This window comes from Dermacentor silvarum, chromosome 1 (genome assembly GCF_013339745.2).
Source record: "Dermacentor silvarum isolate Dsil-2018 chromosome 1, BIME_Dsil_1.4, whole genome shotgun sequence".
Taxonomy (NCBI): Eukaryota; Metazoa; Arthropoda; class Arachnida; order Ixodida; family Ixodidae; genus Dermacentor; species Dermacentor silvarum.
Window position 1 is genome coordinate 223,643,367 of NC_051154.1, and position 17,279 is coordinate 223,660,645.

Below are 17,279 nucleotides of genomic sequence, written 5' to 3' on the forward strand. Positions count from 1 at the left end.
GCTTTTCATTTCAGTTCATTATAAACAAATATAAACTTCAGTAAAAACATTACAACATACAAAATCAGCTTGTTCACAGCCACAGCCATGACAGTGGCACCTATTGTAGTAAATTTTCATACATTTAAATGCAACGAAATACCTCGCAAATTCGGCAAGGAACAAGAAAAAATCACTAGCTTGCATACACAAAAGTTCAACGGGCACATTGTCGAATAAACTGAAAACCCACTTTGCCTCACTGTACATAGGCTGCTACAGGTGGTGCTGCTCTGGGTGCTTGTAACAAGTTCGAGCACTATCTATGATTTGCACCACAACGCAGGGCTTACCCAGACAAGTTGGAATGCCTTAATCGGGCAAGTTGGTGCTCCTGTCTATCTTACTTGTGGACAGGACGATCTCAAAGCTGTTCATGCTTGTAGCACCCTTACAATTTGTGCCAGACATACTACTATGTGAGACTAGGTATCAGTCATTAAAGGTCAACTGAAAAAAAATTTTCGAACACACAAAAACCCCAGTTTCAGATAATGTAGACATACAGTAGCCTCTGTGCAAACTTTTATGCCTGAAATACAAGTGGATGCATAGCAAAACGCTCGCAAAAATAGATGTTTTTCATACTGAAACTGAAAAAAACTATAGGCCACACCTAAGCAATTATGATTTCTCGACGACACCACTTTGCCAAGCAATGAAAATACTTTGCCAAGTGGCATCATGGTGTTGACACCGTCTTTCGCGTCGTCAGGGATGTAGTGGTGAACGTTGTTTCGCTGCAGCAGCTCGCTTCGAATGTTTTGCTGCTTTGCAATGGTCTCTTACTTCGTCAGTGGTGAACTGGTGCCTCCGGCCACGCTTTGCTGCCTAGGCCGATGATCTAGACGCGAGCGATTCAACTTCGGACGATGAAGACTCCATAGCGCCGACAACAGCACTATTCCTATCATGTGCAATCTAGTGAATCGCCCGCCAGGCAGAGCCCAGCCAAATGAACAGCTTCGAAGATTTTCATCACTGTCGCCTGTTGCAACAGTAGCACAATGCAACGGTGGTGCAGTGGTTAGTGCGCTCGGCTACGGAGCGGTAGCAGAGGCGGTGGGGCAGAGGATCAAATCCTCACCATGGCCGATTTTTAATCAGATGAAGATGACGTAATTTGTGTGCCGTTTTTCTGCCACGGCTTCCTGATGACGGCAAGGTTGCACAATGAGCTAAGTAATGCTCTCGCATTAAAAAAGTCACTACTATCACTTGCCGGAAGTGACGTACGACTTAGACCGCAGACAACCAGCGCCCGTGCTGTCTGCTTCCCTTGCTTGTACTGACTGTTCCTGTGCATCAGCAAAAAGATCCCGCAAGTCTGCTAGCCATAGAGTTAGTATACTGCTAGTTGCCTCGGGAGGCTGTGCCCATGCCATTGCACACTTGTGATGTTCTTTTAATGCATTCTTCTCCGAGTCGAGCGGGTTTTCTTTATCTGGCTGTCTACGTTCAACGAGCAGAGCCTCAAGGCGCTCCGCCCCAGCTCGGCGACGAGGAGTGCATTGAGGTGACCAACTTAGACGGAGTTAGGCTGCTTCAATGCGCACTTCCTCCGGATGAGGAGGACATCAAGGTACCCTGGACCGAGCAGACAACTACCACCATCTGTAGTAAAGGAATTCAAGAAGTAGCTGAGGCTCGGGTTGCAAACTGCAAGTGAAGTTTCACGCATTTCACTCTGGCGGCATCGCATTCCAGCATCGTTTGCTGCTGCTGCACGATGGACCCCGCGTCGTGCTCTCTTTCGTGAAAAATGCAGCATGCAGTTCCTGCTGACAGCATTTCTGGCGCTGTGTCAGAAAGCTTTTCATTCATCTACTCCAACGCGTTCCGTGTAGACACATGCGAACTGTCTCAAAAATGATGCACCACTGGAAATTATCTCTCAAGAATATCGTCCCTGAATACAACTTTGCTTTTCATGCGCCATCTGGATTGATCTTAAAACACTAGGCAATAGCAAAGCGACAAAGCGCATCTCAGGCCGTTCAGGCCCCACCAGCTCAGTGCGCATCGACATCACATGCTGCATTGCTTCAGGTAATGCTTCGCACTAAGTAGGTGTCAACTACAGTTGAGTCTGCCATTTTTATTTATTTTACTATATTACTGGCGGCAAATGAAAAGTTGTAAAGTAGACTTACATTAATTCTATTACAGTTAATTTGATCCCGACTGAAGACCCCGCCAGTACCCATGCATTTCTATGGGCCGAAACTTTCGTTATTTTGATTCTAAGTTGGCCTTTGCCAGATAATTCAAACTTGACCAGCCTGCCTGAACCTATGGTGACCCCAATAGTGACCCCGTTACTGGCACCATGTGTCTTCGGGAACAGTGAATGCATTGAAAACACGACTTCTGTTGACACCTATTTTCAGCCTGCTCTGAACACACAGAAAGTGGGTGCACATTCAATTTGGGCGCGTGTTAGAATCGGCCAAATGCTGCCAAATGAATCAGCTGTGTGTTTTGATCGTTTTTTCTGCATTGTGTTTAATTCAACCTGCTGGATAATTCTGTCAATTTAGTCGGTCCCGTTAGGATCGAATTAATGGAACTCGCCTGTAGTGCAAATAGGCCCTCTATTGAAAACGCACTATATGAAGGCAGTATGAATGCATTTGTTTACATTTTTGGTTATCTGATCTGTCGAATGCATGGTATCCTGGAACAAATAACGCAGTTTCATAGAACTGAGTGTACTTAAAGTCATCCCGAGAAAGTGTTTGGGAAGCAGATCTTGCACGGGTAAATGACTGCATGTGCTCGCGAAATGCAGCCTGTGCACGTTGGCTGGTCCGCGTTGCACTTGCCTGCAGCGGCAAGGTAAACGCTTGTACCGTGAAAGCCGGTACAGGAAAGATGTGCTCTGCCTTCCTCTGCGCAGCGTTGTGTACTGCACAGCCATCGCTCGTGTTTGAGTACACGTTCAGGCACCCGATGGCCATGCAACACGTCGGCATTCTTCCAACAGTTCAAATCAAGTATGAAACAACGAGAAAGTATGCCGGGAGAGACACCCATCAACCAGCAAATCTTAAGCAAGTGATGTGCCTGGGATAGGTACAACTGAGAAATCAGCAGTTGTGTATGATTCTGGGACTTTCGCCATATCCACATCACTACCAGCACCACCAGGTGCTCGCGCTGTCTGCTTAGGTGCTATTTAAAGGCTGCGATTAAGAAAATGAGAATTACCAGCTCTACGGATTTACCAAGATCACTTTGATAGTATATGCTTGCATTTATAGACAATTTAGCCCAAACAAAATTTCGTTGCAGTTGGCCTTTAAGCATCAAAATACAACCTTATGAATAAAATCCCAACCCAACTACAAAGGGCAGGGCTCCTTGTAAGAAATAGCAGGAAAGGGCTACAGTAGCCCCAGTATATGCATATCTTCCATAAAATGTGGCCACTGAGATGTCCTATCCTTTCCATTTTACAATGCAGCTGGTACATTTAGATCTAAGTACTTCAATTACACTAGCACTAAAAATACAAGTACAAATACAAACACTGAAACGTTGGGCTTTAAATTAAAACTTTGGATGGAGCTTCTTCATTCTTCAAATACACATTGACAACACAGAAAGAAAGATAGAAAGCCGATAAGTAAATTAGCATAAAATGCGAATGGAACCATCTGTGTGTTGCTACTAACTTGATTACAAATTTTTGCTTTTTTTGCCTTAGCATTTCTTTCTGTTCTACCAAATTACTGATCCAGACTACTTAATCTAGTGAACAAAGTGTCAAATTAAAATCAATAAAAATTAAGAAACAACCACTTTAATTATTTGAAACAAGCAAACATTTGTACAGCTTCACCATCACTCCCTCTTTAAGAAAAAAATTCAATTCTGGGGTTTTTTGTGCCAAAACCATGATCTGATTATGAGGCATGCCGTAGTGGGGGACTCCAGATTAATTTCGACCAGCTGGGGATCTTTGCCCCTTTAAAGGGACACTAAAGGCAAATATTAAGTGAACGTGAACTTAAAATACCATTCCAGAAACCTTGCAGCACTTGTTTCATGCCAAGAAAAGACTTAGGTTAAGAGAAAATCACGTCTAAAGGGTCCACATATCTTTGGCACAATCCAAATCGCCTGCACCCGAGCGGGAAGTGGTGACATTGCATATGCCATCATTGCTATTTACTGCCGTTGGTGAGAAAAGCGGTGCCCGACAGACGACGCAACAGTTTTTTGCGCAAAACACAAATGCGTGGCCATGGAGAAACAAAGTCAAGACAGAGCGTTGGATTCGCTGCTGCAACTGCTCTTGGTCAAGTGGTGCGAACCATTGAGGCATCCGGCAATATTACACAGATGTTAAATTCTTGGCTACTTGCAGGTTGTGTGAGTTTCTCAAGCCAGCAAAACCAGTGCAGCACTATGCGAAACTACTGAAATGCGAAACTACGAAACTACTGAAATGCGAAAGCGTGGGTAGCGCAGAGTTGAGCAAAAACGAAACTTTTCGAGTGCCCTCGTCGTTGTCAAGGTTAACATCAATGAGTTCTTTTTTTCTAGAAACTGAATAGAACTGGCCAAGTAGCATTTTCTTCCTTCTTATAATGTAATGAATTGATATTTTTATTGAGTGGTTGAGTACTAATAATGAGGAGTGCCTAGGTTATCAGGCTAGTACTTGAATGTCTCGGGTGAGTCTAAAGTGTGTCCTACATTTACCTCAATTTCTGAATTATTAAACTGTTTGCAATGATACTGATGCCTTAGACGTTCTGGAGTATTAATCTATTACTTTAGCTGATCTTAATATTTGCCTTTAGTGTCCCTTTAATGACGGATCATATAAATACCTGAAAAAAGAATTTTTCTTCTAAATGTGTAAAGCCATAGAATAAGCATAATCAACGAAAAGAAAAAAACATATTGCAGAAACTTTTTATCAATAGAGAGGGACAGCAGGCAGAAAACTGGATGTGGGCTTCACCGCAAGCCACCTTCGGCTTCAATTGAAATTTGTATAGACAGCTCTTGTCATATGTGAACCATAGGAGTATATTTCATTAGCTTTACATCCCCCCATGTGTGACACCACCCCAGTCTGAGATCTTGCATCGGTCGATCTCTCCCAACAGTACTTGAAAAAAAAAAAAAAAAAGCGAGTCACATGCCAAGCTTCTTCCTTGGCTCGTGTTCCTGCTCTAAACCAACACTGATGCTTGATGCCTGTCATTCAGTGTTGGCTGAAGACATTTATTCAGAAACTTCGTACCCAATACTGAAACTCAGCAAAAAAAAAAAATGTTTTCTGGTATGTTGTCGTTAGTCAACACTTGTCAGTTAATGTGCACCCAATGCACAGCACATGGGCGTTTTTGCATTTCGCCCTGTGGGAAGCACACGTGCCCATTTACTCCCGCATGCTCAGATCGGCGCAATAGCATTTTGTGGACGTGTAGAGAGCTGATGGGCAGGCACGGAAAAGACGCACTACGCCCTCTCCCAGTTCTCTGCCATGATGTGCGTGCCCTTTCTATAGACTCCAGGAAAGGTATCCAACGCGTGAGGAGGTCATTCCCCTCATGAAGGGAAAAACAAAAAAGCATCACCAGAGAAGACTCTCTCTAGCGTCCCGACCTTGAACCCGACCAACGACCTTATGGATACCTGCCGCAAACCTGTGAGTGACTTCGCTGCCTGTCCGAAAAATCGGGCGTCCGGGAAATCGGTTGTTGACGGTAGTCGTGTGGGAGTTTCTTTTTTTTTTGCCAGACTTACTTTATGACATGCAAAAAAATTATCGCGTCATGAGTAGGAATTTAAACACTGGTGAGTCGGACGTTTCTTAGAACATTCTAGGACACCTCACTGGATGTTTTCACCTAACCTAAAGGCTTGTAAAATTAATGAAATAATCTTGACCAATTAAGCAACTCTGTAAAAAGAATTAAAAAAAAATTATTGTACCCGCCATGGAGTGTATAACATGCTTTTTAGTCACATTCTCCTATAGTGCACTCTAATATTTTTTTCAACTAGGCGGAAGTTAGCTGGGCCATTCTGTATGTGGTGCACAATCAAACCCCGCATGCCTGACTGAGGCTGTGACTCAGTGAAGCATGTATGGTTTGATTCTAGTTCTCTGCTTTTAAAATACAGTGACCACCAATAAATAAAGAACAACTGTGAAAAGGTATTGGGGGTGGCTATATTTGTTTTGTACAGTGAAAATGACTTAGTAATGTATGTGCTACTGGCATGAGTGCCTAGCCAAGACTTATTCTATCTGCTGCGAAGAAAGCATGCTAAAGACCTTCTGTTTACAACAGTAGATTAAGGAATGTGTAGTCAATGTCATTAAAGAGCAATTTATTTTAGAATTCAACAGCCTAAAGCTAACAAGAATTCCAGAATTATGAATCCGAACATAGAAAGTTCAGGTCCACTTATGCACACAGCAAATAAAAGACTGGCAGCTCTGGCCAAGTTACTTTTGCACAGCACAGTTTGTTGCTGCATCCTAAACAAACACTCTGAATGAAAAGGAGAACTGGGCCTTGACTATCTTTGCAGTCGGCCCTTCGTGCTAAAAGTATCTCGGTAGCTCCAAACTACTTTTTCACTGCTAATATGAAAGTCAGTGTTAGTATGTTATTACAAGGTGCAATACAGTAAAAGCTCGATGATACGATCACGGCTAATACGAATTTCCGGATGATACGAATTTTTCTGTGGTCCCGGCTGAGCCCCATTACTTTGTAACGGGCTAGAGAACGGTTGTTACGAATCGATTTTCAGCCTGCGTCGGTTGATACGAATAAACGCCGCCCCACCGACGGCCGCGAAAGAGAACAGCGTGCGGTCACGCGCTTTCTCTCCTTCTCTTTTGGTGCGGAGGCGCGGCGCCGGACAGCGCGGACTCCGCGACTGGGCGCGAAGAGTTTGAAGCGGTGGCGCTTCAAGAAATAAATGCTTTTTACGTACATGTGCCTGAGTGAGTTCACCTCTGACTCTTTAATTTAGCTACAGTCGAATCTCGTTAATTCGAACACGCTTACTTCGAACATACCGCGTACCGACAATGCTCTTAGCAGCGCGCCAAATAACGCGGCGGCGCCTCCGACCGGCATTGTTACGACACCGCCATAGAGCAAAAGCTCAGGAGAGACCCCTCAATGCCGCGCGCGAAGGAACGGGGGAAAAAAAAAAAGAACCCGCGGCGGAAATTTCTCCCTCTCTCAAATTGCGAGGTCACCGTTTCTGCATCGCGCCGGAACAAGCGTGTACGTGCCGACTAGAGTGTTCTAGACAACCGTATTCTAGCACACACTAGTGCCGACGTCTCAGCCACGCGGATAAAATGGCAGCGAACCCTTCTCCTCTATTTTCTAGTCACATGTTGACCTTGCACGCTGCGGCAGCAGCGCAGAGGAAAGCAGCGGCGGAGGCACAGTGTCACGCCCGCAACTGCCACGCCCGCAAACGCTCGCTTCCCGATAACGGCAGAAAACGAAACTTCAGGGGGCGGCTAAAATAAGCTGGCGCCAGCACGGCGGCGGGCGCGCACGGAGATGTGCGCACGGAGTCGAAGGTGAGAGAGCTACGAGGGAGTTGAAAGGGAGGGCGAGGGGAGCCACCGAAGCGGCGGAGTTGACGCGGCGAAATCTGCTTCCCTGCCGCCCTCCTCCCTCACCTTCGACGGTCTCCGCGCGCACCCGTGTGCCGGCGCCGCCCGCTCGCTCCCTGAAGCTTCGTTTTCTGTCGTTATCGGGAAGCGACCGTTAGCCAGCGTGGGCAGTTTCGTGGCCCGCGCTTGCTATGCGCTTGCTCGCCGCGATATTTCACGACTCGCACCGTTCATGCATCGTGCTATGGTGCACGAATACTTAAAAAATACGTCCTTTTAATTCCAACAAATTTTCGGGCCCCATCGAGTTCGAATTATCGAGATTCGACAGTAGTTTTAATTGTTTCGATGATACGAATTTCGGCTAATACGAATATTTTTCGTGACCCCGTGAGATTCGTATCATCGAGCTTTTACTGTATTTCTTTCCTTAAAAACAACAACAGAACAAATGCATCTAAATGACGATTTCATTCAAGCTGCTGGCACTCTCTCTGCAGCACAGTGGTGCGCCACAATCCAACTTTCAATGCAACAATAGCACCATCACTTCCAGATGGTGCTCATGGGCTATATACAACTAGTAGAAACACACAGTTGGTTCCACTTAAGCACACCCCTGCATGTCTTTGTTATTACAATCAGCTTTAGTTGGGACAACCCATACGTTTTCATAAAAGAATCAACACAATAGAATTTGATACTCAATAGAATTTGGTACACAACCCAAACAAATAAAAAGAAGAAAAAAAAAAAAACATTTGGATATCCAGCTGACCTTCACGTTGATGACTTGAAATGTCTGGTGTAACTGTTTCCTCTTTAGGATCACTTCCTGTACCGATGAAAGAGTTGCAATATCACATTAAGCAAGCTTCCAGTGCATTTCTTAAATTTTGCATGGCATGCTTACAGCACAATTGGCCTCCTATGACAGTTGCACAACTGAATTTGGCTTCAATAAAGAATAGCCATAATAACTTCCTTGTTGGAGCCCTTGTGCATACTAAAGAGTATCCAAAAGAACTGTCGCAATGCTCATAAGCATTACATAAAATTTGAGGAGGGGAAAAGCATGCACACAGGATCAAGAATTTTACCAGTGGCACTAAAAAAAACTTGCAATGGATGCATGCTTTACAATAGAAGAAACACTTTCGAAAACTTCATTTGTGTAGAGGTAAAATTCTTGTTAACTTCCTATTGAACCCTTTCAGATACTGCAGAAAAGATTAAGAATTTTCAATTCTTTAGTGAGTTTTGTCAAGTTTACAGAATGTGGACTCCACGCGAAAACTCACTACAGGAACATAAAATATGAGAGCATCAACTATTTCATGTATTGAAAAGCTTGAAAAGCACTTATCCAGTCGCTTGAAAATTATGCCTGGTGCACGACATTATTAAAAACAATGAAAGAAGTGAACCCGCTACATTGAACATACTGACACCCAGCAAAAACACCCAACGTACCTTCCCACTCATTTTACGAAAACATTTTGCACATGTTATCCAAAATTGCAGTACAATTCCAATCATAAGTGTCAAGATATATGCGATACATTTTAAATATCATTACTTTCATCAGTGCTCTTGCGGTTAATGCCCTATCTTGGTGTACACAATTGTGTACACAGCGTCCGAAAGGGTTAAGTAATTTTTACAAATGACTAGGAACTTCTGCACTCTAAAAACAGTTGCACACTTCGAGGTGCATGTTTGCCACACAACAATAATCGTCATCCGTCTTGCTTGCATTTCCTATCTTGAAAACTCTGCACTTGCTACTTTCACACACACTGTACTCGCAGACAACTTTTCTTGGCTAAGAAGCGAAGGCTAAGGAACCAAAGCACACCTGTGGCAGCGCTGCTGGAAGTAGCACTCGCAATTTCATTCACATTTTTGTACGTGGAAAATAGAGAACATAATTTGTTTTTACTGCATGTAATTTGAACGATATGTCCCCTTCACCTGTTAGCTACTGATATTTTACTGTATTCTTTAGTTTGCCCCCTTCCAGTTTTCACACATGCAAGACCGTTGCACATTATATGTATTCTTCAAAGGCAAAATGGCACCCCCGTCTTCTGGTTAATCTTTCTCATTTGCTGTCAGCTCTCCCGAGAGACTGATGACCCTGAGACCAAGTTCAGCAACAAATGGCTGTCGAAGCGCACTAAAAAACTGTGAGCAACGTCTATATGGAAACCAGGTGAACTCATCGAAAGATCACAACCGATGGCGTGAGCAAACAAGTAAGCGAGCTGACAGGCTGTGCTGCCTCTATCAATGGCGGCGGCGGTTGCGGGTTCTCAATGTCGCCGAGGTCATACGGCCACTTAGGCCGACACAAGCTGCGTTGCTCACTGTTCAGAACTCTATACATATGGGATGGCTATAAACATAAATTAGCTTCAGAAATTCATGCCAAGTTGACCGTGTCTGCCTTCACTGAAGTAATGGAGCTATGCAAGGTCGGAGAAATCAAAATCAAAATCGGCGAAAAACTCACCCAGCCTACATTGCATATGAATACTGTATAACCTTGTTCATATTGTTACGGGGAGAAAATATATGTATTTACAATATATACAGTTAGAGGGTTGTAGCTCTGTGGCCAGGGTGACACCATCTACCGAGCTCCGAGACACTTCAGCCTCTTCTTCCCCAACCAACGTCATTTTGTCCACAGCGGTACAAACTCGTACGTGACATTATGTTTTGGAACACGTACTAACTGGGAAAACGTACCACCCGACATCACTAAAAATTTGGCAGACTCAACTGTAATTGACATCTACGTAAAGCGAAGTGTTGGGCGTATCATTCCACACGAGATGCTAACGCGCACCGAGCTGGTGGGGCTCGAGCTGCCCAAGACATGTGTTGTCATTTTTGCAGCTTCAGTAAGTTTACAATTCAGTCTGGGTCTGCAGCTTCTTCGGGCAGTGCATTTTGGCGGGAAGTTTTGACGTGCTGACACGGCGAGAATCCTTGTGGCATGAGATGCCGACGCGGATCGAGCTGGTGGGCGACGCCGGAATACGATTACAGCAGAGCAAAACATACGAGGCTCACTTCAGAACATCTGCAGCAGGGAATGACGGTGCATTGGCGTTGTCGCCCATTAGAAGCGTGCAGTGCAGTACGCTTCCAATGGCACTATGCCACACGCGCTATGAAACAGATAGGTGAAGATGCTTATCAAAATAGGGTCGGCGGCAATAACTGCAAATGTGAAGTACGATGAACAACACGACCTGCGTGGAGTTTTGCTGGTCCCAGAAGAGGAAATTGAGTGCATGCCAGCATTTTCACGCGACATGGCTGGGCGAGTACTGTGCAAAGCAGCTGTGGCGGGCACCTACTTCTCTCGATTAAACGCGCCTCGCATCTTTTCACGTTGACATGGGATCTAGTAGCCGGAAAACATATCATACGATCGCAGCTTGACGATGTACTGAATGTTGGTGCCAAAAGAATGTTTTCCAGGAACATATTAACCGGGTTGAATAACTTTATTGGGTCATTTTTTGTGTTCTCGATCGCAAATGTTGCCACCGGGAAATCATATGAAATGGGATCGTATCAACGAAGTTCTACTGCACATGTGAAGAAGCTCCGCCCCCATAGCTTTCCCTTCATAGCCAAGAAAAGTTGTCCACAAGTATAGCAGCTACTATGAAACTTTCTTTATTGAAAAAGTGACGTAATTAAAGGAAACGTTATAATAGTAACAGTGCAACAAAAGTCATTAAAGCTGCTGTTAGCTGTGCAAGGTGCTAGTACATTTCAAGTTCCTCAGAAGTACTGAGTTATGTATACATTTATAAACATGATTTCATTTTATTTTTTTCAGCTGTTTTATTTAAAAGGCGCATGTAATAAGCCCAGACAGCCAGACAGTGAACTTTCCCAGAATACTTTTTTTCAATGGGGTATTCAATTAAGTGTTTCTGTAATGGGGCCGTAAACTGGCTTGGACTATAGTCAGCTGACAGGCAACCATCCAGACAAGTGTCAGCCATATTAAGTACGCATATGACTGTAACACATCTGTTATTTCACAGCCTTTCAGTACTTATCTTCCCTTCTGTACACACCCAGTCCCCACTATCCCACATCAAGACGATAGATTGCGTCAGAACACTCTTTCCCTTTTTAAGTGCAATAGAACTTACTGGGGTCATACTCTGCAACGGTTGCTTTGGAACCGGTTCGCTCTCACAAACGCCATTGGCTGGTGCTTTGTTGTCATCCTTGGTGGGTGTGACTATAAATTTTGCTCTTGTCACACAGGTTGTCAATCATCTGCATAGCGAACCCGTCATCTGCTAAAAGCGGAGCCACGGACAAGTGATTTGCTCAAGAGGGTTGCGCGCAGTTGCGAGCATGATCTCGAGGGCTGCTAAGTGAACCGTGGCCACCTGCTAGTCTCGCACTGGCCGGCGACAAGACAGACTCCAATAGCGGCTCCTTTAGTTGTGCTACTGGTGAGCGTTGGCAAAAGAAGACGTGATGATGCGTGCGACATGAGCGAGGGAGAGTTCGACGGCATTTCAGGCTCTCCAATGAACCAGTGCGATGGCTTTGCGACGAGCTAGAAGAATATTTCGGACCACAATATTTAGTGCCATTGACACTGCCACAAAAGTGCCACGCGCGGCGACATTTTTTTTTTTTTAACAGTGCATCTGGAATTACATTTTAAGCAATTGGGTTGTTGCAACCGTCAGTCAGTCACATCATTACAGCCACGAAGAAGGAAAAGTGCAGGTGACATCCCCTCCATGACGCAGGAGAAACCCACAGTCAAGGAACGCTTCTTGACCGTGGCAAGATTCCCGAAGTGGTGGGATGTGTGTATGAAAATCTGATTGCAATCGTCCACCCTAACAAACTCAGCCCCAGCGAAACAGAATCCTATTAGAGGCGCGACCTACACCCAAACAAAGAGAACCGCCTTGTTTGCTTAACTTATGGCACACCACCTAGCGACAAAAAAGAAAATAATAATAATAATATTAATAATAATAAAGCAACACAATATAAAATTAAACAACTAGTGGCTGTCCGCTACGCAAGCTGACAGCTATTACTGCAAATTTATACAATCAATATTATATACAAACAATCAATTTTATACAAACCAATATTTTTTCATCGAGCTAGCAACATCCTTCAATTACTATATCGTCCCCAAAGTAGAAACAAAAATGATGGCGTAAACTCCCAACAGATAGCCACTCGTTGATTGGTCTCCCTCGCGCCGCAACGTTCCACTCTTTCTGAGTGATGCAACACCCAGAGTGAACCAGTTCCAAAGTGAACCGTTACAAAATACGGCCCCTGTACTCATCATACTAGTCTCATGTTGAAGGTTTTTGCAAGATGTTACATGATACCATAGCCTACGTGCCTGCCGAAAGATTTCTAAGAGATCTTTCTGAGAAAGTCGTACACGACCACTACAACATCTCAAGAAATCTGCAGAGAGTTCGAACTTGCAAGAAAGCATATAGGTTGTGCAAGTTCGCTCCAGGAGATTGGTTCAAAAACAGCCCCATTGACTGTGCTTGCGGCACTATGCTGCTAATGAACGCTCCCAGATCGCAATCTCCCAGATCGCAAGCACACAAGCTCATGTCAGTCATGAACTTTTATGTAACTATAATACAACACATCCGATCAAATGTGATATTTCGGCATCACAGATTATATTCGGTTTTCCAATTTTCCTGGCGCATTATAGCCAAAAGTTGCTTTTGCACCCCAAAACCCTAAACAACATTTCTCCTAAATGTAATTAAAAAGAGCTAGAAGTAAGAGGCCAAATAGCACATCATATTGACATCCAACTCCTTGAAACTGATGATAATTCCATCTTGTCTAAGAAGTCATCGTCAGTGAATCGCCTAGAATGAAGGTTATACCCCAGTCACACGGGCACTTTCAAAGTCCTCTGAATCAAAGATCCTTTACTTCAAGGGAGGACGCGCGCTGTCACACGGGCGTATCAAAGGAGGCCTAGTTGAAGGGAGCTTTGAGCCAAAGGAGTCCGCGTTTGTCCTTTGAAATCTCAAAGGAATACTTTTGAGCCCAGAGGGCGTCCGACAGAAGAAAACAAAATTCTTTATAAATACGAAAGTTCAATTTTTGCCTGTTAAAACAAGTTTCACTATATCATAGAAATTTACAAGCACTAAACACTTTCGTGACACCCGCAGTCTCAATGATGAATGCGCCGGTACAACAGCGCCGGCACGGATTGTCCTAATCAGCAACACCGACGCAAAATGGGTCTTGGAGGGTTTACAGTAGCGCGATTAAAAGACACGGCGCTAACTTCCAACGGTGTTTGTTATCGAAGTTCAGTTCGTACTTTTAATCGCACTGCCTTTAACCCTCCAAGATGCGTTACCAACAAGCCCACATTGCAACCCTCGTGAGCAAAATGGGTGCCATGTGCGATTTGGTTATCGGCTGCTACGTATCGAAGTGTCCTCGTGTGTGTTTTTTTTTCGTCACTTTTGCGTTTTAGAGTACGTTGCGGTTTCTGCCAAAAGCTACAGCGGAGACCACCTGGCGACCGTGTAGCACTGATACATATCCCCTGAACTAATGTTCCTTTGAGAACTCTATGCTCCTTAACATCAAAGGACCTTCGGTATGCCCGTGTGACTGGGGTATTACAGAGTGCTGTGACCCTTGGCATACCAGAGGGCACAAAACTTGTACTGTCAATGCATAAACTACATAGTCAACATAGGCTTGTAGTCATTAGAAGTCTGCTAAGTTAGTGCTATAGCTATTTTGCTGTGAGACAGTGGATATTGTAACCTGCTTAATGTGCTCTAATCATTAAATTAAAGAAAAAGTTACACAGCTTTTTCAGCACAAGTCACGAGAATTATCAGTAATGATGTCATTCCTTTGGCATTTCAACATAGTTATAGGTGAGCATGACTATCTTTTGCACAGCGTTTTTCTGCCACTCTTCTAAAACCAGAATATCCTTACTACTGCAGTCGCTGGTATTTGAGGCACGTGTAAAATATCTGTATGTGGCACAATCAATTTATCTGTAAAATGTACACACTATTCCAACCAAGACGAAAAATTTTACCACCGTGGGGGAAAATAAATTGAACAAAGCCATAAAAACCTTTCCTAATTGACACAGTTGTCGAGACATACAAAGTAAGAACTGCAGCTGCATAAGGCGGTTAACCCCGAAATCAAGCACACCAGGGGCTACATAAGCTTGCCAAAGACACGAATCACTGGCACACCACTAGCATATACAGCAAAATCTAGCTATAATGAGGTTGAAGGGGGAGCGAGAATTACGTTGTTATATCCATTACTTCATTATATCCATTATTGCATGTTATGCACTATGTTATATCTATGGGGATTTCAAGGGGAACTTCACTTACTTCATGATATCCATTATTTTTTTTATATCCCTTTTTTTTATAATGAGGTTTCACTATGCATAGTTAAAAGCAAAGGAAACTGCCTTAACATTAGATATAAGCAGAAAAAAGAGGGATTGAGGTTGGTCGGTGCACAAGTTCTGGCCGGCTCTGAAAATTTGGCGCCTGACATCTCCTCTAAATAATGTATAAGTATGCATGTTTAACCGATTACCAGAGAGGCCAAAAGTAGTCTTACATGTGAACTTAAAAATCAGCAGCATAGCAGCAGCAAACTCCATCAATGTGCAAGCCTTGGACAGGGCTTCCTCAGCCAACTCAAGGAAGGGGGGGTCCAACAAATTCAAACCAGAGTTGAAGACTGATAAGACAAACTTGGAGAAAATAAAATTAGAAAAAATTCACCGACAGTTATCATACTCCATGATACGAAATTGGAGTGCAGCTCTAAACGTGTTTTGATTTTGTGATATATTGGCTGGCACTGACAATCTGTCTTGTGTGGAACATTGCAAACAGAGCAAATTGTGGCGCGACTGCCTTGCTAATCTGGAGATCGCAAGAGCCAGTGCATGGGGGACGCGTGGGCGTGATTCACAGCAGCCGCCACCGACAGACTTCCCAGATGACGTGCACTATTCTGGCACCATCTTGTAGCCTTCGTCGCCGCAGTATGCTTCTCACGCTTTTGCCATACCCTCCTCCACTTTCCGCCTCATCGTACTGCTGCACAATCCTCTCCGCTTTCTTCCTCATGTCTTACATCCTCCACTGTGCTCCGTGTTCGCTTTCGTCTTTCGCTGTGCTCGTTCGCTCGGCTACGCCGCCGCCGCTCGCCGCAAAAACGGGCGTTTAAGAGCTGCACTCTAAAACATGCTTTGCTTGTCAAGGGAGACGCACTACAACTATTCTATTTGAATTCCATTCTTTCACCTATTGTAATTGGTTCATAGGCCACTGAAGCATGAAATTTTATGAAGAGAAAGAGTAGTTGCACTAGTGTTACCTGGCCCCTCATTTCAATACAATTTGCACATTACAGTTTAATCAGGTTGTTTATTGCACACTTCAGATGCAGCAAAGTAGAACAAAGAAATTCCAGTGGCACAAAGTGGTAGAAATGGCACGGAAGTTCCAACCCTGCATGTTAACTTCATGCAGCTGGCACAGACAAACGTACAGCCCACGTGGCTCACAGAAAAAAGTGTTTTCATTTTACACCAGGCTGGCACCACTTTATTGCAGCCTGCATGCCTAGACTACGAAGAAAAAATTTTCGCGGGATCTGCGGTCTTCAGAATTTTGCTCGCGACTGTAGATGCATAAAAACAAATTCCAGATCCAGACAAAGCCCAAGACCACGTGACAAAGCCCAAGCACACTGCACCTTTCCAACAATCGGTCAATAAGTTTAGCAAACTTTATAGAACAAAAACTTTCATTTTTGCTTCAGGTGCAGATTGCTAACATGGTCAACAAAATCATTTCACGGAATCCACAGGAAGCTTGGGGAGGGCCCACAAGAAAAGACTGACAAAAGCCAGTACTACACTGCAAACTAATGGCACCATTCAAAAGTTACAACTTTGGACACAAAAAAGCAAAGACACGTGAGGCACAAAAACACACAGCCCGGCACTTTAAACACAAAGTTTTTGTTCTAGTATTCAGATGTTTAGAAATCTATTTCGCAATATGACATGACCACCTGTTATTCCATCAACAAAAAATGCATACTGTGTATCCCAGCTAACGTCAACCAAGCTGTTCAGCGAAAAAAAATATATATATATTAAAGAAACACTGTGCAAGATACTATTATAAGACTTACAGTATTCGGACGGAGGTCTTACGACCGAACAATGTAGGTCTTAAAAATCGTATCTTGCACAGTATATTTTTATATTTCTTTTGTTGAACAGCTTGGCTAACGTTAGCTGGGATAACTCATATAGTTACAAGGGGTGCCTGAAAAGTTTGCAGCCCACACGTGAAATCTTTTTCGCGTGGTCTTGTTTTGCAATGCAATATGTTATTCAGTTATATGAATGGTCTCATGAGCAATCTGGATTTATTTTGATTTTTTTGCTTTCAAGTACAGCGGTTTAAAGCAAGGTCAAGAAGCTGAAGTATGGAAATGGAGAAATTCGCAAAGCGAGCAGTCATTCAATACCTTTTGGAAA

At 43.8% G+C, this 17,279-nt stretch overlaps 1 protein-coding gene across 4 annotated transcripts in view; it reads right to left on the bottom strand.

Annotated features, from left to right (window-relative positions):
* LOC119436817 (AP2-associated protein kinase 1-like) overlaps positions 1 to 17,279 on the bottom strand; it is a 120,323-nt gene that overhangs the window by 53,350 nt on the left and 49,694 nt on the right. For 3 of the 4 annotated variants that reach the window (XM_049659998.1, XM_049659999.1, XM_037703807.2), the window contains exon 11: positions 8,433 to 8,489. The exons of the other annotated variant lie outside the window; for it this stretch is intronic. In XM_049659998.1, the coding sequence (XP_049515955.1) occupies positions 8,433 to 8,489 (57 nt within the window). The remainder of the gene's footprint in view (positions 1 to 8,432; positions 8,490 to 17,279) is intronic. 4 annotated transcript variants of the gene reach the window in all.